At 34.7% G+C, this 21,725-nt stretch overlaps 1 protein-coding gene across 3 annotated transcripts in view; it reads right to left on the reverse strand.

Annotated features, from left to right (window-relative positions):
- Positions 1-13,560: 13,560 nt before the first annotated feature.
- Positions 13,561-21,725, reverse strand: part of TMEM168 (transmembrane protein 168) — a 32,372-nt gene continuing 24,207 nt past the window's right edge. For all 3 annotated transcript variants that reach the window (XM_044246404.1, XM_044246401.1, XM_044246403.1), the window contains exon 5: positions 13,561-16,850. In XM_044246404.1, the coding sequence (XP_044102339.1) occupies positions 16,303-16,850 (548 nt within the window). In that variant the 3' untranslated portion in view covers positions 13,561-16,302. The remainder of the gene's footprint in view (positions 16,851-21,725) is intronic.

Below are 21,725 nucleotides of genomic sequence, written 5' to 3' on the forward strand. Positions count from 1 at the left end.
ATGTTACCCCGTATAAAAAGATTTTTCATCTGATGATATTTGTGATTTTTTTTTATTATTTTGCATTATGAGCTGTCTTAAATAACAATGAAAAGCACTAACAAAAAATTCATTGATCACGGGCATTAAAATGGCTCATCAAGGCAGGCAGCTCAGTGGGACTGGAATCTGTCTCAGAGAATATTAGAGTGCACAAAATAATGAGATAGGAATGAGGACACAATGTAATGAGGTAAGGACTGGTCCTACTGAGACAGGGCCAAGGGGCATGGAGATCAGAGTCTGTGGGGCTGCCCAAAGAGTGGGCACAGGAGACAGGAGAGCTGCCCAGAGTGGAGAGCTACCCTGGGGAAGGGCAGTTTTCTGGGGACAGGGCCCTGAGTAAACTCTTGTTTCTAATTTTTCTATAGTGCAGCTAAAAAATTTCATCCTGCCAGGTCAGCAGCCCAGGTGAGGGCTTTTCCTTTTCCTGATGAGATCTGTGTTCTACTCCTGCAGTTTCAGACTCCCTTGAGTTGGGAAAACAGTCTTTGAACCATCCCAATTCCCCCATTCTCTGACCATTACTCTCCCTTATGTCTCCTGTATTATCTCTGTTAGAAAAACTTAGTTATCAGAATAACTTTGCTCTGGTCTCAGGTTTTGCTGTTTTTGTTTTGTTTTTTAATTTCTTTATTTTGAGGTAAACTCTACTCCCCACATGGGGCTCAGGCTCATGAGTCGGAGCTCGAGGGCCACACGCTCTGCCTGTAGCCAGCCAGGTGGCCCTGCAGGCTCAAGTTCTGAAGGTAAAACTTTTCATGAGGAAATCTATGAAAGGATGTAGAAATACATTAAGCCCTTGGCATTTTTAGAATATCTGTTGTGTCCTCTGCCCTCATTTACAAAATGTCCATGTCCTGTGTGTATGTCTATTTGTTTGTTTGTTATTTATTTTAAAGATTTTATTTACTTGAGAGAGAGAGAGAACAGGAACAGAGGGGCAGAAGAAGAGGGAGAAGCAGACTCCCTGCTGAGCAGGGAGCCCACTGCAGGGCTCCATCCCAGGACCCCAGGATCATGACCTGAGCCAAAGGCAGAGGCTTAATCAATTGAGCCACCCAGGTGCCCCTCAGGTGTTAATTTAAATGAAAATATACCACTGTAGTCTGTAGGGTTGTTGGGAGAATTTTTTAAATGAGATCATAGAGCCCTGAGCAAGAATTTAAATGTCAGAAGCGGGAAGTCTACAGGGTAGTTTTTTAGGGAAGAATCCAGGTTAAGTCCACCAATCAAGTTAATGATTGACTCCATTTTGAACATTATTCAAGGCTTCCTGCATATGCTAGGACTTCACCCCAGGTTCTTCTCTGTCTTTAACGAAAGAAAACATTTTACACTCAATTCAAACACTTCAGTTGAACAGAGACCACTTAGGACCGTGGTTAGAATCAGGCTTCGGAGAGCAGAACCACCCACCCGGGTTAGAACCATCTTTTCCTACTGAGGGAGGCAGGCAGGCTCGACTGTCTCCCTGCCGCATTCTCTCATCCCTCAAGTATCAGTAATGATAGTATCTCCTTCATAGGTTGTTGGAAGATTAAATGGGTTAACACATGTCATGGCTTTCAACAGAGGTTGGCTGTTAGTCAGTGTTACCTATTCTCTAGTGGTAAATTCAAAAATATCTTCCAAATTAATCTGGCTTCTGGAACTTTATTTTTAACTCCGTTCTGGTAACAGCAAAGCTAGCCTTAACAGTTTTGCCCTACATGGAGAGTAAACTTACAAAACCATGTTTAAACCTTATTTTCTCTTTATTTTTTAAAACATGGTTTAAAGAAAACTATTCCAAGGAACTCTACAAACCTTAATGAATCGCTAGTTTATGAAACGTCATCTCCAGCTTCCACTTTGAAATTTAATATATTTGGCTTATTTTAATCTGCTTTGTTTGGATGTGCAACAGTTTCCAAATCTGTTATCTTTCTATCAACAACAAATACCTAGTGATGCAGATGGCCTGACTGGGATTGTCAGAAAACTTGGCTGAAAGATGCCATGGAAACACGCTCAAAGAAAGCAATGGTATCTTCATTTTCCAAAAGTATCTTCATGATATGTTGCCATTTTTAAGGTCATTTCAAACCAAGTAGCAATTATAGCTGCCACATTTGACATTTCATAATTAGTAATTTGTATCACAAAACAACACTGGCTCATCAGAATCATTTTGTTTCTTTGTGAATTCCTGTTTGGGATGCTTTATATAGATAATACCGTGAGCCTCACAATGTAACTAGTTCATCTTATAAAGTTTAATTTAAAGTGTATATAATGGATGGTAGATGCTCATAAATGATGAACATAAGCATTAAAAATCAATTGCTGATAGAATTTGGGCATAAAATTAATGAGGCAGTTCATGTTTTCTGGTTATTTTTCGTCTATTGCATGGGATTTTCCATTAGAAACAGAGTTTAAGGGCCAGCATGTCATCCATTTATTTTTTTCTAGGGACAGTTTTTCTTTCTTCAACTTGTTCTCTTGTAATAGTCTTGGAACAAGCTATGGTTGTTTCAGCATTATATTGTATATTAAAATACAGTGAAAAAACCAGAATAGAAGGCATTGGAAGTTAAATTTTTTTTAATTAGAAATTTTTAAAAAGAGGAAAATAAAAGTGAATGGACCTGGAAATAAGTGACCTGTGGGAAAACTATCAAAGTCTTCCTGTTCTTTCTTTCTTTCTTTTTTTAATCATTTAGGCAACAAAGTTCTCATTTTGTGGTAGATAACACATTCCTCATTTCTGAAAGATTATAAAAATAGATTGAATACTTTTAAAAAGCAAGATGGTTGGACTATAACCATGCTGTGTAAAGAATCATAGCCAGCATCAGTTTCTTCCTGGGAAGTCATTAAAAGAGAATTGATTAGCAGGTTTGATATTCTTTGGCATAAATTAGATTTTATTTTGCACAAATCTTGGCTGGAAATGAATTTGCAAATTAAAATGTTTTCTGATGTAATTACATTGTCTTCTAGTATAAATCATTTCAGAAATGAAAAGTCTAGTTTTAACAAGAAATGAATGCATATTCTTAGTAGAATTAAATGGAGATCCAAATAGAAACTGAAATGCATATGCATTGCAGACCACAAAATGGAAAAATATAGGATGCATGGCATCCCCAAAATGCTTATAATATGAGTAGCTGCACATATGACTGTAGGCTAAGTTTGGTACATTTGTTTTAAGGATCTATTTATTTGTAACTTAAGAAATCTTAGGAATTCGAATTTTTAAAAAATGGGGTTTGTTGCAAAACTTTTGTCCATCTGTTCTTGTAGGCAATTAAGAACTTAGGTTATATTTAAATAACATGACTACTGTGTGTTTACTCAGTGGTGGAAATTCTGTCATAGTGAGATGTGTTTGGAGGTTGGGATGAATCTGAACTGGTTTGAATCCTGTTTTATCATTTACTATCTGAGCAACCTTAGGCAAGCCTCATCTCTGAACTGGGGATAAAAAAAACTTAACTTGCAAGTTCATGGTGATGATAAAAAAGATAGATGACAGTGACTTGCTGGTGCTCTGGATTCCTGAAATACTCAAGAAGTAGTGATTTTTAAACTTTATGGGTCTTATTAAAAAGGATGTCTTATGTCTTAAGACAAGCAAGCCGTTTGACTAAATTTATTACTCTCTTTTCTGTCATACTCCCATGTACTATCCTCAGAAGTCTTAGAACAGTAAATGTGAGTTTAAATCTACCTTCTTTTTATGTATCATGCCTTTTTTATGTTCTGTTTTTCTCCCTTTCTTGTTTTCTTTTGGAATCACTGTGTTGTTTTTTTTTTTTAAATTCCATTTTTTCCCCCTCTATCCATCTGAAAATGTTCCCTTATTTTATGCGAATAAATCTATGCCATTTTTTGCCCCAGAAATTACATGTTAATTAGTATTTTAACCCAGTATAGGAAAATGAACCAATATTCTATTATTTGTATATGTTCTTTTTTTTTCATTTTCTCTGTATTTTACACCCCATGAGACTTATTATTACTTGACATAGTCTGTGTTCATTTAACTTCACCCACTTATATATGGCTGTCTTTGGAATTATTCCTTTCTACAGTCTGCCTTCTAACTGGTGTCATTTTCTGTCCAAAGAATATAGTTCCTTCCTTCCTGAAGATCTGCTGGTAGCAAATCCTGTCAGTTTTTGCCTGTAATGTCCTTACCATATCTTCATTCCTGAAGGATATCTTTGCTGGGTATAGATGTTGATTATTATTTTCTCTCAGGATATTGATTATATAATTTTTGTCCTTTGATTTTTTTTTTTTTTGTTGCTGTTACTGAAAGAGAGCTTATTAGTATACATTTTCCTCTTTGAAGATACTTAAAAAAATAAACTACTTTAGATTTCTCTCTTTTTTTTTTTGAAATTTCATTATGAAAGTCTGGATGTAGATTTTTCTTTTTTCTTCTTTTTTTAAAATTTCAACCTGTTCAGAATCCATCTGAAATAATCCATCTAAAATAATTCCTTTTTACATCATAGCTAAAGTTATAAGCTCATTCCTAGTTAGAACCCCCATCTGCAAAAATCTAGTTTTAAACACCATTTTCTACAATTTTAACACCTACTACACTCAAAACAATTTTTTGACTTACAAAATAGAGGAACATTGAAATTTTAAAATTTATTTTCCACCTCTCTTCTGGATGACAGAATGTGAATAGAACACTTGTTACTTTTTTTAGCTTTCTACTCCTACAGGCAGGAGGTTGAAAATTAAGGGTAAGTGACTGTCCAAGGATGCAAGAAAAAGCAATTGAATGGTTTTACTGAACTCTTTTTGACTACAGAAAGTCTATTGGGCTGAAAAACATTTTTTTAAATCTACTGTAACAAGTGTGACCCACCAAAGTGTTGGCAAGTACGACAGGGTCTTAAATGGTGGAATTCATGTGTTATCCAGAAGGGCCAGATGAAAAGACCTGAGGCAGAGTACTTTCCCCTGAGGCAGAGGACTTCTCCTCCAGGAGACTCCAAAGCAATTGTGGATCTTGTTGAAATTCTTACCTTAGAAGCCTTTTATCTCAGGCAGGACAAAGCTGTTATCCCTAGTCTATGGTAGGAATGTCTAGTTTTAAGTGCCAGAAGAAACTTGGCTGCATCTCTTGATAAAATGGTCCTATTCATAAGGGGCTTCAGTAACTGTATGCAAGCGGAAGAATTGTTTCCTAAAGTCGGCCCAGGCATTCTTTTGAAACATTGTCTTCTTTCAAGAGAAGGGGAGAATTGTTCCATGTGAGGAGGGTCTGCATGCATTGGTGTGTTGGTGGTTTTATCCTTCATGGCTCTGTAATCTTCCACAAGGGGGAACCCCAGGGACCCTGGATCGAAAAATGGCCTCAAGTTTCTTGTATATCTTATATATCCTTAAATCTCTGTGATTTGGTTGTTATCTAAAATATGCCTTTACCATATATGTTAATTAACAAACTCTTTCCAGATGTCATTTGACCTATAAGTGTAGTTAAAAGTGAACTTCTATATTTGGCACATGGACAATGTAAATAATCTTGCCTCTATGCTGGCTTTACTCTAGCATTTGCTTAATCTACCAGCAAAGCTGGGATATAAAAACAAAGTATTTTGAAGAAGTTTGCTATTTAATTAAAATATTTTAAAATTTCCCTTGTGACGTTGACCCAGGATTTACTGAGAAGTTTCTTATTTTATAGTATTTGGGGATTTTTCTAGATGTCTTTTATGATTGATTTTTAATTCATATCTGTTATGGTCATAGAAAATATTTTGAGGACAGCCATTGTATTTTAATGAGACTTGTTTTTTGGCTCAGCATATGTTCTATCTTGGTGAAAATTCTGGGTGCACTTGAAAAGAATATTGAGTGCACTATTCTGAAAATATCACTAAGTCAAGCTTGTTAAAAGTGTTGTTCAGGGGCACCTGGGTGGCTCATCCAACTCTTGGTTTTGGCTCAGGTCATGCTCTCAGGGTAGTGAGTCTGGTCCTTTGTTGAGCTCCATGCTCAGCACAGAGTCTGCTTGAGAGTTCTCCTCCTCCCCCTATTCCGCCCTCCTCCTTGTCTGTGCATGTTCTCTCTCTCTCTAAAACTAAAATAATAAAATAAAATAAAAATAATATAATATAAATAAGTCTTTAAAAGTGTTCAAATGTTCTATAATATTACTGATTATCATCAAGTTATTCTGGCAATTACTGAAAGAGCAGTGTTTAAATCTCCCAATTTGATTGTAGATCTTTACTTTGTTTCTGTCAATTTATGCTTCCAGTATTTTGAATACCTCTGCTATTTGAACACTTCTGTTATTAGGTGCAAGCACATTTAAGCCCTTTGGATAGGTATGTCTTTTTGTCAATTTGAAACATCTCTATTTCTGAAAATTTCTTTGTTTTCAGATTTGCATTATCTGATACTAACATAGTCACACCAGCCTTCTTATGATTAATATTTGCATCTTTTCCCCATCTTTTTCCTTGAAAACTGTTGGTGTCTTTATATATATATATATATATATTTTTTTTTTGGTGTCTTTATATTTAACATGTGTTTCTGGTAAACAGCATATTGTTGAGTCTTGTTTTTCATCTAGTGTGGTGGTTCTCAACCAGGAGTGACTTTGTTCCCCAGGGCATATTTAGAACTATCTGGAGACAAGTTTGATTATTAAAACTGAAGGGAAATGGGTTATACTTCTGGTACCTAGTACTAGAAGCCAGGGATACTGTCTAACATCCTGTAATGCACAGTACCGTTTTCTACAACAAAGAATTACATGGTCCAAAATGTCAATAGTGCTGAGGTTGAGAAACTCTAATTTAGTTTGACAATCTCTGACTTTTAATTGAAGCAATTAATCACTTACATTTAATGTAATTATCAGTAAGGCTAAACTTTAAATCTGGTATCTTGGTATTTGTTTTCTATTGTCCTATTGGTTCTTTGTTTCTTCCTTCTCCTTTTCTACCTTCTTTTGAATTAATCAAGTTTGTTTTTTAGCATTTTACTTCCTCTATTAATTTTATTTTGCCTCTTTAATATAACTTGTCCTTTGAAATTTTTGTGTATGTATGCATTTACATCATTAGGGCATATGGTTTCCTAGTTTACTCAATGGCTTAAAGTATGCTATTATCATTGTTTATTTTCAAATCATCTAAGATCTGGACATTGGGAGTTGCTTTAAGCTGACATATGTGCCTTTTTTAACAGTTACCTCATGTTCTTTGAGCACTGATTGCTTTCTGAAGTGAATAGATATTCCAGGCTTACCTTGTTTTTTGCTGCTCCAGCAAATGTTATAAGAAGTAATCAGTTACTTCTCCAAAGAACCCTGGTTTTTTTTAGGGGAGAATAATATTAAGAAGTCACAACATGGGATCTAAGTCTATTCATTACTTTTGGGGCATTAGCAATCTCAGGCTCTCTTACAGGCAAAGCTAAAAATTATATGTATAAAAACACACACACATAAATGTTTAAACATCCTTACTTCTCTATTAATTTCTCTATCAATTACTTCCTATTCCAACCCAACATCTTAGAGGTCATTCTAGATCTCTCCATTTTCATATTTGCAATTCCCTTTTGAACAGAAAATATGCTTCTATAATCCTTAATATATTTTTATATTTGATAAATCTCTCCTGTGTAACCAATATTCCATTATCCTCTCTCCCTTATCCTTAGTGTCCCCTTCTTAGCACATACCAGATCACCCCTTTTTGTGGTTCTAACTCATTATGTCATGCCATGGCATGGACTACACACCCCACCATGAGTGCCATCCAGGGATTTTTTATTTCTAATATATTTATCAGTCCTAGAATATCTATTTTGTTCTGAAATTTCCTCTGTGCCCATTGTATCCATCCTTTCCTGTAAATTCTTCAACACACCTTAGTTTTTTAAAACATTCTTGTCTGCTAGTAATCTACAAGGGTCTCTTGACTGCTTATTCTTTTTAAAAAATGTTTACCTTTTTTATTGTCCCTTTTATTATTTTAATTCCAGTAACATCACACAGTGTTGTATTAGTCTCAGGTGTACAATATAGTGATTCAACAATTCAATACACCACTCAGTGCTCATCATGATGTATATACTCTTAATCCCCTTCACGTATTTCACCCATGCCCCCACCAAACTACTCTGGTAACCATCTGTCTGTTCTCTGTTATTAAGAGTGTTTTTGTATTTGTCTCTTTTTTTTTCTTCATTTGTTTCTTAATTTCACATGAGTGAGATCACACAGTATTTGTCTTCTTCTGACTTATTTCACTTAACATTATACCTTCTAGATCCATGCATGTTATTGCAAATGATAGGATTTTATTTCTTTTATAGCTAAGTAATATTCATGCATAGACACACACACACATATAGATAGATAGATAGATCTATATGTGTATTATATCTTTATCCATTTACCTATTGATGGGCACTTGGACTGCTTCCATAATATGGCTATTATAAATAATGCTGCAATAAACATAGCGGTGCATATATGTTTTTAGAGTAGTGTTTTTGTATTCTTTGGGTAAATACCCAGTAGTGGAATTATACATCATATAGTAGTTCTTTTTTAATTTTCTAAGAAACCTCCTTAGTGTTTTCCACAGTGGCTGCACCAGTTTGCATTCCCACCAACAGTGCATGAGGGTTCCTTTTTTTCTCCATATCCTCTCCAATATTTATTGTTTCTTGTGTTTTTGATTTTAGCCACTCTGATAGGTGTGAGGCAATATCTTATTGTGGTTTTGATTTGCATTTCCTTAATGATGAGAGATGTTGAGCTTCTTATGAAGCTTCTTCTTCATGAGTCTGTTGGCCATCTGTATGTCCTCTTTGGAGAAATGTCTATTCATGTCTTCTGCCCATTTTAAAATAAGATTTTGTGGTTTTCGTGTTGAGTTGTATAAGCTCTTTATATATTTTGGATACTAATGCTTTAACAGATACATCAGTTGCAAATATCATCTCCCATTCAGTAGGCTTTTTGTTTTGTTGATCATTTCTTTTGCTGTGCAGAAACTTATTTTGATGTACTTCCAATTGTCTATTTTTGCTTTTGTTTCTCTCACCTTTTAAGACTTATCTAGGAAAATATCATGGCCCTTGTCAGAGAAATGACTGCTTGTGTTATTTTCTAGGATTTTTATAGTCGCAGGCCTCAAACTGAGATTTTTAATCCATTTGGAATTTATTTTTATGTATGGTGAAAAAAGTGGTCCAGTTTCATTCCTTTACACATAGCTTTCCAGTTATCCCAACAACATTTGTTGAAGAGATTGTCTTTTTCCCATTGCATATTCTTTCCTGCTTTGTTGAAGATTATTTGACTGTATAATTAGGTTTTATTTCTGGGCTCTTTATCTGCTCCATTGATCTATGTGTCTATTTTTGTGTCACTACCATACTGTTTTGATTACTACAGCTTTATAGTATATCTTGCTATCCGTGATTGTGATACTTCTAGTTTTGTTCTTTTTAAAGATTGCTTTGACTATTTGAGGTCTTTTGTGGTTCCATACTAATTTTATGATTATTTGTTTTAGTTTTGTGAAAAAATGCTATTGGTATTTTGATAGGGTTTGCATTAAATCTGTAGATTGCTTTGGGTAGTATGGACATGTAAACAGTATTTGTTCTCCCAATTCATGAGCATGGAATATCTTTCCATTTGTTTGTGTCATCTTCAATTTCTTTCACCAGTGTTTTATAGTTGTCACATAGGTCTTTCACCTCTTTAGGTAAGTGTATTCCTAGGTCTTTTTGGTGCCATTATGAATAAGACTATTTTCTTAATTTCTCTTTTTGCTACTCATTAGTGTATAGAAATGCAATGGATTTCTGTATATTGATTTTGTATCTGTGGCCTTACTGAATTCATTTATCAGTTGTAGTAATTTTTTTGGTGAGTCAACATAGTATCATGCCATCTGCAAATGGTTAAAGTTTTACTTCTTCCTTACCAATTTGGATGCCCTTCATTCCTTTTTCTTGTCTGATTGCTGTGGCTAGTCCTTCCCATTGACTGCTTACTCTTGATAATAGGTCCAATTCCTCCGCTCTTGATGTCTGAGAATTTTTAAAAATGTGTTCTCTATTGTACATAAAGGAACAGTGGAGAGTAAAGTGTAAGTTTATGTCTATTGAGGGACTGCACGCCTTTCATTCTGTGATTAGGGTGAGGAACTTATCCTTCAGAATTCTCCACAAGTTGAACTGGGCTGGAGCTGGGCTGGAGCTTTAAGTAGATTGAGTTCACCTTCACTTAGCCCTGTCCCTAATCTCCCATGCTGAATCCCTCAAGAGACTGAACAATTTGGTTATTTTAGTATTTAAACTAGAGTAAGAGTTGTTTTACTTTTAGATAGTTAAGATTCAAATGTGATTCCAACTCTGGCAATTGTGATTCACAAAGCTACATAAATGCTCTTTGTCTCTCAGTCCTCTTCCACTGCCAGTTTCTTGGCAGAATTTTAGCGCAAGGAGGCATGCTTTTTGAATCAATCTTCTAATGACCTTTGAGATCCATCTCACCAGCCCACAACATCCTCAAAAGTTCAGTCAGTTTTTCTTCAGCAAAATCTTCTCATCTATGGCAGTTCCATTTCTAAGACCTCAGCACTCAGACAGGCATGTGTCCCAGCTCTAGAAGCTGCTCCAGTCTCTGCTTGCTTATGTAGAACTCATCTCTCTTTAGATTTATTGCACCTAGACTTGCTTGTATATACTACTCTGCAAGAGCTCCAATAAATTGTATGCTTTTATCTGGAATTTTTCTCATGCTTCCACTGAACCAAAGTTCTTTTGTATTTCACATCCTAACCAGAAGTGGATGTCAATTTCACTGTTTTTATAAAAATGAAATTTATATTTGCTTCAAGTTCAAGATAGTGAACACATGCCTTTGTATCTTCTCCTGCAGTTCCTATTAAATTACTAGTAAAAGAACAAGTACAAGGTACCATCAAGATGTGGAGAAAGGGAGGAGCCTTCTCACCAGACCAGTGATTTCAGTACACATCCAGAAGGCAAAATGGTTAGAAGAGTATTGAACTGGGGAGCCAGAGTGAAGCAAGCTGTAGCCTAGTAGCTTCACAGAAGATGCTTCTGGAAAGGAACCTCTGACCAGTCCAGAGCAATCCCAGAAGGGCTCTAGCATGAAAGATTGCTGGAAAACTAAGAGAGGGGCTAAAAAGTGAGGGTGATATTAGTACAATTAATAATTGAAGGTCTTTATATTGGCAGTTGCTCTTCTTGGGTATGTTTATGAGCTTATGGCCTGGTGTTTGGCCCCTTGACAAAATACTTAAAATAGGTCAGTCAGAGAAAGACAAATACCATTATGACTCACTCATAAAAGTATATCCATCATAAGAGGTGGTTGTGAGGACTTAATGAAATAATGTATACAGAAGTGCTTTGCACAGTTCCTAGAACACACACAAAAAATCGATAACCATTGTCATTTTTATTGTGACTGATGAATTAGTTGCTTTATGTAGAAAGGAATCCAAAGGTTAGGTGTTCGAAAAAAAGAGGAGTATGGTAGAAGAGAAATAGGTGAGAATGGGTATCAATGTAGGTGGATACGGATTACAAATTAAAATCCTGACCCTATTTTCCTTACTAATACCTTCTTCTTCTGAAGAAGAAATCAATATATATAATGGCACCCAACTGAAATTCCATATATACAGAAACAAAATTGTTTGAGAAAATTCATCGTGCTATTTGCATTTCTAATCCAGAAGACAAAGGATTTCTTGAAAAAAAAAAAATCTCTATAGAGTGTCATTAATATCCAATATTATACCTAAAGAATCTTCAATGTCCTGGGGTTAGAAGGATAGAACAAAAGACCTGCTACAAAAATAAAACTGCTTTGAAGTCTTCTGACTTAAACTAAAAATTAATGTAAATCCTGCTTATCAATACACTGTTATGTCTTGATATAAAAATACTTTTGCTCTACATGGAGTAAACATTGCTGGTCTAGGAAGATATACCATGTTCCTCTCTAATCCTTGGCACACTACTAAAAATCTTCAGTCTTGGGACACCTGAGTGGTCTAGCTGGTTAAGCATCTGCCTTCAGCTCAGGGCATGATCCCAGAGTCCTGGGATCAAGTTCCACATGACTCCTTGCTCTATAGGGAGCCTGCTTCTCCCCCTACTCATACACATTGTCTCTGACAAATAAATAAATAAAATCTTTAAAACAGAAATCTTCAGTTTGGGATAGATCAATATTTATAGGTACAGACCAAATAGTAACAACAAAAATTGACTAAAACTATCTTCTTATTCTAATTAAGACTTAAAAATGCTGTGAGATCATCACACAAGGTGACTGGTCAATCTTATATTTTAATCAATCAAAAACGGGTTTTATGTATAAATATTTAAAAACTTAGTGACTAACCTATGGATTTCAATTTTGAATCAGCTTTGGTCAATACAGAATAATAATAGCAACAGTACTTCCTAATACACATAAATACAAATTACTGTCAGTGAGACAATTTCTCAAAACAACTACTATTTAAACGTCATTGTTTCATAGTTTATGTAATACAACTAGTAGGTAGGGAAGATAACCCAAAAGTGAGATAGTTGTAGTTTCCCTGGCTTTGAACCTAGCCTGAACATGTTTGTCAAAGGCCAATTTTTTCTGACTTTACAGTCTAGTAGTTAGTGATGAGCACAGCCAACTTTCTTCTTTGTCCATCACTTCCTTTTAATAATTTCCATTTGTGATTAAGTCTCCAATTTGTGTATATATTTCTAATGGGAAATCAATGAAAGATTCAATCTTTATTATATCAGAGTCCTGATGAAAATGAACTTAGCCAACAAAAAGCTGTCTTTTTGCAACATGAGCTATGTTTTCATTCAAACCTGTTTTTCCTTCTTTAATCCTGACACTACTTTTTAAAAATGTGAAATGTTTGGGGCACCTGGCTGGCTCAGCCAATAGAGTATGGGTCTGTGGATCTTGGGGTTGTGAGTGTGAGCCCTATGTTTGGGTGTGGAGTTTACTTAATAAGAAAAATATATTTTTAAAAATGTGAAATGTTTTCCTTTCATTGATGCTGTAATAGTCTTTGGTAGTTATTAATTTAATGAAATAATAGCCACTTAAAATTATAAGAAAATGAAATAATTTATAATCAAGTTATTCCAATTTCTCCTTAGGATTCTAAATTCATTCAGTCAAAAATATTCTTTTAATACCTCCTATTATGGGGCAAGGCACATTTGTGGGTAATTGTAGTATGTTTTCAATAGAGGACATGTTCAGAGATACTGACAGATCCAAATCCTTTGAGCATTCACTATGAAATATACCAAGCAACATTCTTAAAATCAACCATTTTCTTCTGGCGTACATAATGTGAGCTATCCTCTGTGGAAAGGTAATGTAGAACATTACTTTGAAGGAGATTAAACTCTAAATGGGAAAGAATACATATAAAAAGGCAGTACCCAAAACAGCAAATATATTTAGGCCAAAATTTATAAACAAAATGTACAGTTACAAATAGATTCTAATGAAGATTTTACTGGAAAAAAAAAAACCTACCCACCAATTCATTAAATATAAATGCATTTTAATTAGCAATGCAATTTTTAATAGACTTATGAAAACACTGGTCATAAAAATGGTCTTCTGTACAGTTCTGTATTTATTAAGAAGAGCAAGATAGATTTGCAAAGATAAATCCAAATATCCCAGGGAAGAAGAGTTTAGTCAGAGAAAACTAAAACAAAAGTTTTTAATGAAATAATGGCATAACTGAAAAATTATAGAAAGAGAAAGAATTTGACTCCCTTAATTCATCACAGAACAGTATATAGCTTTTTAAGAGATGTTTTTAGGGTGTAGTGCTTTTGTGGTTTCAGAAAGGTATCATGTAAGAAAACAAATTAAATCAACATTATATTAAAAAACATCTCCATTTTAACTATTTTTTGTTGGCTGATAAAGTTTTGCCCTGAAGTAATTCCTATCATTCCCAGTAACTCCTTCATAAACATATGGTATATAAAATGAAAGCCATAAGAAAATTACCCTTACTAATTGCCACATCTAGTTTTTAATCTTTTAAGTTAGAGTAACCAATCAATTTATCCTTCCTATAATATTTTTTCTCCATATTATATTCTGTCAGTTAATGTTTTAAAATGGCAGCTTTAATTTAGGATGCCACATCTTAACTGTCATTTTATAGTTTTTTGTATGGGAGGAGAATTCAAAAAGTGGGTATTCTCTGTGGTTAATAAATTGGCTCGAGTCACATTTTTAGCTCAGAACTTTTTTGGTCACAGAAAATGTGTATCAGAACACTAGTTTTGTGGCCGTAAAGTCTGCTACCTTTTGAATCTGATTTTTAGTACCATCTTAATATTATGTTATAAAGAACGCAGAATATACCTTTATATTTGGCTTTCTCAGAATAAAGATATATGCTTTATTTAAAGCTAATTTGCTCAATATTGGCTTGGAAATTTAAAAGATTTTACTTAATGCTAATTTAACTTTTTTGTAGCTATAAACTCATAATTTTACCACTGGCTTTTCTGCTACACTAATTCTGAACAGTAATGAAACATTACACTATTTCATTTGGATAATGTTGATATAAATATGTAACCAAATATTGAAAAATTTCAAATCAACTTGTTACCAACCATGAACTCTAATAAATGGGCATTTATTATGACTATCACTTTTAATATATTAAAATTATTCAGTAACTGTTTTTTGCACATTAAATGAAAAATTAATTTTTTAAATTTTATTCAAAGAATTAGGAAAATCATATTCAAAACACAGAAATAATCAGACTGTAACAATGCTGCATAGATAGTGGTTCACAAGTTCCCTGACACTAAGTGACTTCTACCTAACAAAAACTTCAATTTTCAAGTCACCAGGTAGAAAATGGTAGAGGCATTATTTTCTCTCTGAGGCTGGAAAAATGGCTTCAATGGTGAGAAGTCACACTTTAAACAACAAAGATTAGATTATCCCCTAATTTAATTCTACTCCCCTCTTGTTACTTCTCAGATAAGAAAATTTAGAATGTAAGGATTACTGGAAGGGAATGGGAGGTAAACTACCTCTTAGGGATACCCTGGTCAGTGCCTGCTTTAATCAGACAAAACACTGAATTAAGTTTTAAAAATTACAACCACACCATTATGCATAACTAAAATTGCCAATATGAATACTTTTTTTTTTTACATAATACATTACATGTATACAAGAAAAAAATGACCTGTTTCCAATCCTTTGACCTTCAGTAGAAAAAAAAAGTCATCACTAATGAGAGATCTGAAAGAGAATTTTCATGGCAGAGCATTAATTCCATAGAGATCAAAATCATTTCTGAATAGTGGAAATAGCCTGAATCAATGAGAAATTGCTAAATTTTTTGAGTTTACTTTTTGAAAGGGAAGACAATTTATATGGGAGGAATTTGTAGCTGGAAACATTGTTCATTAAAACAGTTACCTGAGAAAGGCTCTTAAAATTGCCAGTGCTTTCAGAACCCCCCTCCACCCCAACAATGCAGGAAGGAGCTATTTGTAGGCTTCTAGCTTCCTACCATTACCTACATGAAGAAAGTTTTGAAATCAACAGTCGTTTGGGCTTTACTACTACACTGATTAAAAGGCCACAACCAAGACATCTGAATGGTAGACTATAAATGCATTTTTGCATTCATTTCAGGCTTCTCCCTTTATCCTTTTTTAAAGAAAGAGTTTGTAATTGTTCAAATGGTCTTGGATTCAAACCTACTGTCCACACACAAACTTTTGTAAGCAAATTGGAAGTTTTCTTATAATAGTAAACAAACTGTCTGGTCTACGTTCTCTAATCTATGCCTAGAAAATAAGGCATTATTAATTCTTCATTGGCCACTGCAGAGCATAGACAAGTGTATTCTTTCTAATCAGAGGCATATACAAACATTCCTCAAAGTGCATTGTTATTTTTAACCTCTGTTATGCATTTACACAGCATGAGCATTTATGACTCCTTACATACTTGTAGGATAAAATGCTTATTCCCAACATCTCACAAACACCATAATTACTTGAGAAAAGACAAAGTGAGAGCAGCTACAGAAGGAGCAAGGTTTTTTATCCACAAATAAAAAAAAATATACAAAAAATGGCAAGTTAGTGATAACTGGTAGTATGAACTCTCAATAATATTCCACTTTGGGTTCCAAATTAAGATTTGACAAGTTTGAAGCCTTGTCCTGTGTCCAGCACAGTAGGAAGAAACCAACTCATTTTTAATCTTTTCAAACACCTAAAACAACTTTTGCAGATCCAAAAAAGGTTCAGACCGCACAACCAATTTGCCAAATGCACCAGTGGATACGTAATACGAGGAAAGTGTAACATCCAGTGCTTGGCCACGTCGCTGCCTGTTGGCAGGTGCAGAGTGTAGTCACTCCATCGCTTTGACACACCGTAGACGGCTTTCACAGTGCGGCCCTTTTCAGTCCAGCAGATGTTATTACCGGGGTTGCAGTTATACTCTACCCAGTCTTTTGTAAAGTCACCCAGCTGTGGTGGGTCAGCTTCTTCAATATCTACGGTCTTTGTCATCTCTGCTCCTTGCACTGCAATGTACTGATCATTGATTTTTCTCACTTCTTTAACCCACGGAGTTGAATTCTCACTGTCTAATACGATAATAAGGCGAGAACAGAAGGAGGCATTCTTTTCTCTCCACCATTCTAAAAGTGTGTCAAGGCGCAGTATGTCTCCACCTGTGAACAAAAGAAAATTCAATAGAGTAATAATTTCTGAAGCCTCCTCGTAAGTATAGTTTAAGTTCCTGGAATTAAATATGTAGGCCAAAAAAATAGATGGAGCCTTCCTTTCAAAGTATCTCATCAGGAGAGTTTTTAAAAACAGACTTTCAACTTCGGGTTAAAAAAAAAAAGATCCTTGTTACATTGAAAAAGGAATAGGTTATAATAAATTAAGAAAATTATACTTATGAAGTTAAATTTAGTGAAAAAAAATGAAAAGTCAATATTCTCTATCACAGGCAGCAAATTATGGCTCATGGGCCAATCCAGTCATCTGTGTTTGTACGGCCCGAGAGCTAAGAACTGATTTACATTTTTACATGGTTAAAAATCAAAAGAACAGAAGTTTGTGACATGTGAAAATACAAGAAACTTAAATTTCTTCTTCTTATTTCCATAAATAACATTAATGTGCATTCTGTCTATGGCTGCTTTTGTTCTATAGTGCCTGCGCTGACCAGTTATAATAGGGACCTTATGACTACTAAGCCAAAAATACATTGCCCTTTAGAGAAAAAGTTTGTTGGGTCTTTTGAAAATCACTGATCACTGATAAATTAATGTTACCTTGCCTTACACATAGACACCTATTGAAGGAAAAAGAAACTCTTCCTACCTGTATCGAGTATGAGTTTATAGTGGATTTTTTAAAGATTTTATTTATTTGACACAGAGAGAGAGAGAGAGAGAGAGAGAGAGAGAGAGCACAAGTAGGCAGAGCAGCAGGCAGAGGGAGAGGGAGAAGCAGGCTCTCCACTGAGCAGGGAGCCCAATGCGGAGCTCAATCCCAAGACCCTGAAATCATGACCTGAGCTGAAGGCAGCCACCTAACCGACTGAGCCACCCAGGCACCCCTAAATGTATTTTATTACCTGAAAAACAACACAGGATTAAAAAAAAAATACATACCCAGAAAAGTCTAAAGCAAATTTATCTTAAAGCTAGTAGGTTTTACATCTAGTTCATTATAATAGGTCTTTTTGTATTAATTTTGATTTTTAAATATATGGCACTAAAATACTATCTTGACTATTTAATTTTTGGCATCCTCTTAAATTCTGTGACCCAAGCAAGTGCTATCCTTACTCACCCTACTCTTGGCTGTGTTTCAATGGTACATTAATATTCATAGAATCATTCCAATTCTAGGGAATTTATCCTAAGGAAAGGGCAGAAATGGGGACAAAAATTACATATAAAGATCTTCTTCCCACTGCTATCTATAATAGTGTAAAATCTGAAACAACCAGGAGGAATGGAAATTATGAGAGAATTATAATAAAATGGTATTTTGTAAAAAATTCTATTGACAAGAAAATGTCTATAATACTAGGAGAAAAAGCATGGCATGGAAGTGTATCTACAAAAACAGTAGTGGTTATTGCTGGGTGTTTGGATTTCAGGTAGTTTTTGTTACACCTTCCTATATTTTCGACCATTTTTACACTGAGCATATGTTACTTTAATGATCAGAACAAAGTCTTAACATGGTATAATCTCCATGTTAAGATGGAGATGACAGCACAAGCTCCAACAATTTCAGATACACATCTCTACCTAGAGCAACCATTCTCTTTGCTAAACTATCAAAATGACACTGGAGAGAGAGAGAGAGAGAGAGAGAGAATCCTTTAGTATTTGGTTTCTATTAGTAATGTGACCTCTGAAGCCAGGGCATAATAACACATTCTTTATGCTCAATTAATATTCTTTTATTCATCAACCTACTATATCTTGGGCTTTTGACAATGAAAAAGCTATTCATGAACTGTTCTTATACTCATGCTTATCATTTCAGAGGCACTATCTCAATACATGGTCTTTGTGTATTACTAATGTGTTGCTTCACAGAGAGCTCCAGAAGATACCTTTCATTATATGGTAAAATGTTAACTTTTCATTATTGCCAGTTCTATTCAATTTCTCATAGAGATCAGAGAATGACGGAGATTACAAGAGCTATTATACAAAATCCATCTGCCACAAAACATCATTGTCTAACTTGCCTTCTACAACTATTTCAATAAATATCCTAAAAGCACATTCTAAACTAATTCTCTTACATACATGCTCTTTAGATATCAATAAGAGACTTAAAGGAGCATTAAAGCCTTTTCAACTATTTCTCTTCTCCTGTTTTGTTTTGCTCTGCTTTCTCCTATGAATAGGTTCTACGTTGCATTTGGCTTTTGGCCCAGATGCAAAGTACTTACATTTATCTCAGCTAACAGCCATCTGATGCAGTTAAAGTAATTGAGACTGCTTTTTAAAGGCTTTGTTTATCTGTGATAAACTGCTTTATAGATTATCTACATTTTTTTCATTTAATTCTCTCTTGTCATTATCATAATTGTTTTTTACTCTGAAACAAAGAGGCAAAATAACTGATTCCATCTTATGAAACTCCATAAATTAAGGAGACTACTATATATTCTAAGAAATACTGTGAGTAAAGGTATGTGATATAAGGGCAAATAGAGATTCTCTTTCTCACAGTGGTACTTAGTTCTGGACCTGCTCTTACTTGCTAACTCCCATGTAAAATCCAGACATGATGTTTCCTATTTTACAGGTTTTTAGAAAGATGTAATTCTCAGAGCTCAAAGCTCTCTGTCACGTGGGCTGGGATGGATTAAGCCATTTTCCTTTGAGCAGGAGGGTTCAGTATATCATCTGCCTTTGAGGGTTATGTCTCTAGCAGCCCAAGGCAGGAACTGAGAGAAAGGAAGGCTCAGCCTCTATCCCCAGTTCAACCTGGTTACCTCCAAGGGGGCTTGGCGCCTCAAGCTGAGAGAGTAGAGCGTTGCTGAATTATGGGATGAACCTGCCCTTCTTGGAGAAGGCAGGGCCATGTGCTTTCTTCATTGTGTTCTACTTTTTACGATTAAGTCTCCAAAAAGGAAGTTACACAAAGAAGAACAAATCTTGGCTAAGAGAGGAATTCTATAATGGTCAACTCATTGGTGATATATTCAAAAAATATTATAAAGATACCATTCCAGAATATAATTGCTAGATATTAACCTAAAATATAGCCACACTTTATGGAGTTTTTAAGTCTTCATAAATTATTGCTAACTCACAGTGAGAAAAAATTTAAGAACACTGATATATATATGTTACTTGGTGTCTATTATTTTTCCTAGGAAAAGAAAAAGTTGATATAAATAGTAGGAAACTATACATCTAGAATTTACTTCCAAAGCCATCTTTTAAAAGATACTTGAAATAAATTTTTAAAAGATTTAAGTGGAAAAATACAAAGTTTCTGAAAAATGTTTACATTAATAAATCCTTGTTTATTATTTATTAATTTATTTATTAATTTATTATTTATTTATTAATCCTATATGTTAACATATAACAAGCTTACTTTTAAAATTATTTTCTTAAAATACTTACAAATAACCAGGGATATACGCATGACCACCAAAATTATGTCTTTTTCCATTTGATTTGGGAAGAGTTCAGTATTATAAGGAATACAGTAAATTTTTAATAATCAATCCCAGGTTTTAGGTCTGAAATGCTAGTTCTTTCAGGATTTTTGAATTGACTAGAACCTTTTTTTCTGTGCTCTAAGGTCAAGTACACAGACTGGTATACTTTACCTAGAATTAAAATAGCCATAAAGGCTTAAAAAGTTTTCTACATTGATTTATTAATAACTTACAGGTCAAGTAAAAGATTTTACAAATTGTATTCAAGTAATTTTGATGTTGACTACCTTCTTCAACAGTGTTTAGGAAATGGGTGAACAGTGCTATCAAAAATATCTACTAAACCAGAACATGCAATTTTCTCTACCTTTTTAAAAGATTTTTATTTATTTATTTGACAGAGATCACAAGTAGGCTGAGAGGCAGGCAGAGAGAGAGGAGGAAGCAGGCTCCCTGCTGAGCAGAGAGCCCGATGCGGGACTCGATCCCAGGACCCTGAGATCATGACCTGAGCCGAAGGCAGCGGCTCAACCCACTGAGCCACCCAGGTGCCCCCAATTTTCTCTCCCTTAATGGTTTTATCCTTGGCAGCACATGGTACAATGGGGGAAAATACACTTTAAGGGGTTAGCAGATCTGGATTTGAATTATGGTTCCATCACTTACCAGTTGTATGACCACAGATATGTAACAACCTTAGGTTTTCATTTTATTCTTTGAAAAATGAAGATGATAGAGGTGATAGTACTTACCTGAAAGTTTAAGCGAAGATTAAATTTAATGTATATAGAGTACTAAGCATAGTAACTGCTTCAAATATGCCCAATAAATATTTGCTTTTACTCCTAGACAGCCATTAATTTATTCACAAAACCAAAAACTACAATGTATTTTTATGATAAAACCCTCATTTCTTTTTTTTTTTTTTAAGATTTTATTATTTTTTTTTATTTATTTGAGAGAGAGAGACAGTGAGAGAGAGAATGAGCGAGGAGAAGGTCAGAGGGAGAAGCAGACTCCCCATGGAGCTGGGAGCCTGATGTGGGACTCGATCCCGGGACTCCAGGATCACGCCCTGAGCCGGAAGCAGTCGTTTAACCAACTGCGCCACCCAGGCGTCCCATAAAACCCTCATTTCAAATCTAGCATGCGATTAGGGAAACCATGATGGTTTAAAATCATCTCGACTTTAACCTTTATTCATCCCCACTTAGAGTTCTTATGTTGGGCGCTCTACCTCTGTCCTTCCAGAATGCTTCTGCTTATATTTGTCCTTGATCTGAGTATCTAGTTCTACTTCTGTCTATTTTATTATTTGTTAAGTATTCTTAGTGTAAAACATCTATAATAGTTAAAGAAAAAGCAAGATAGAATTAAGTTCTAAAAGAAC

Source organism: Neovison vison, chromosome 4, assembly GCF_020171115.1.
Source record: "Neovison vison isolate M4711 chromosome 4, ASM_NN_V1, whole genome shotgun sequence".
NCBI lineage: Eukaryota > Metazoa > Chordata > Mammalia > Carnivora > Mustelidae > Neogale > Neogale vison.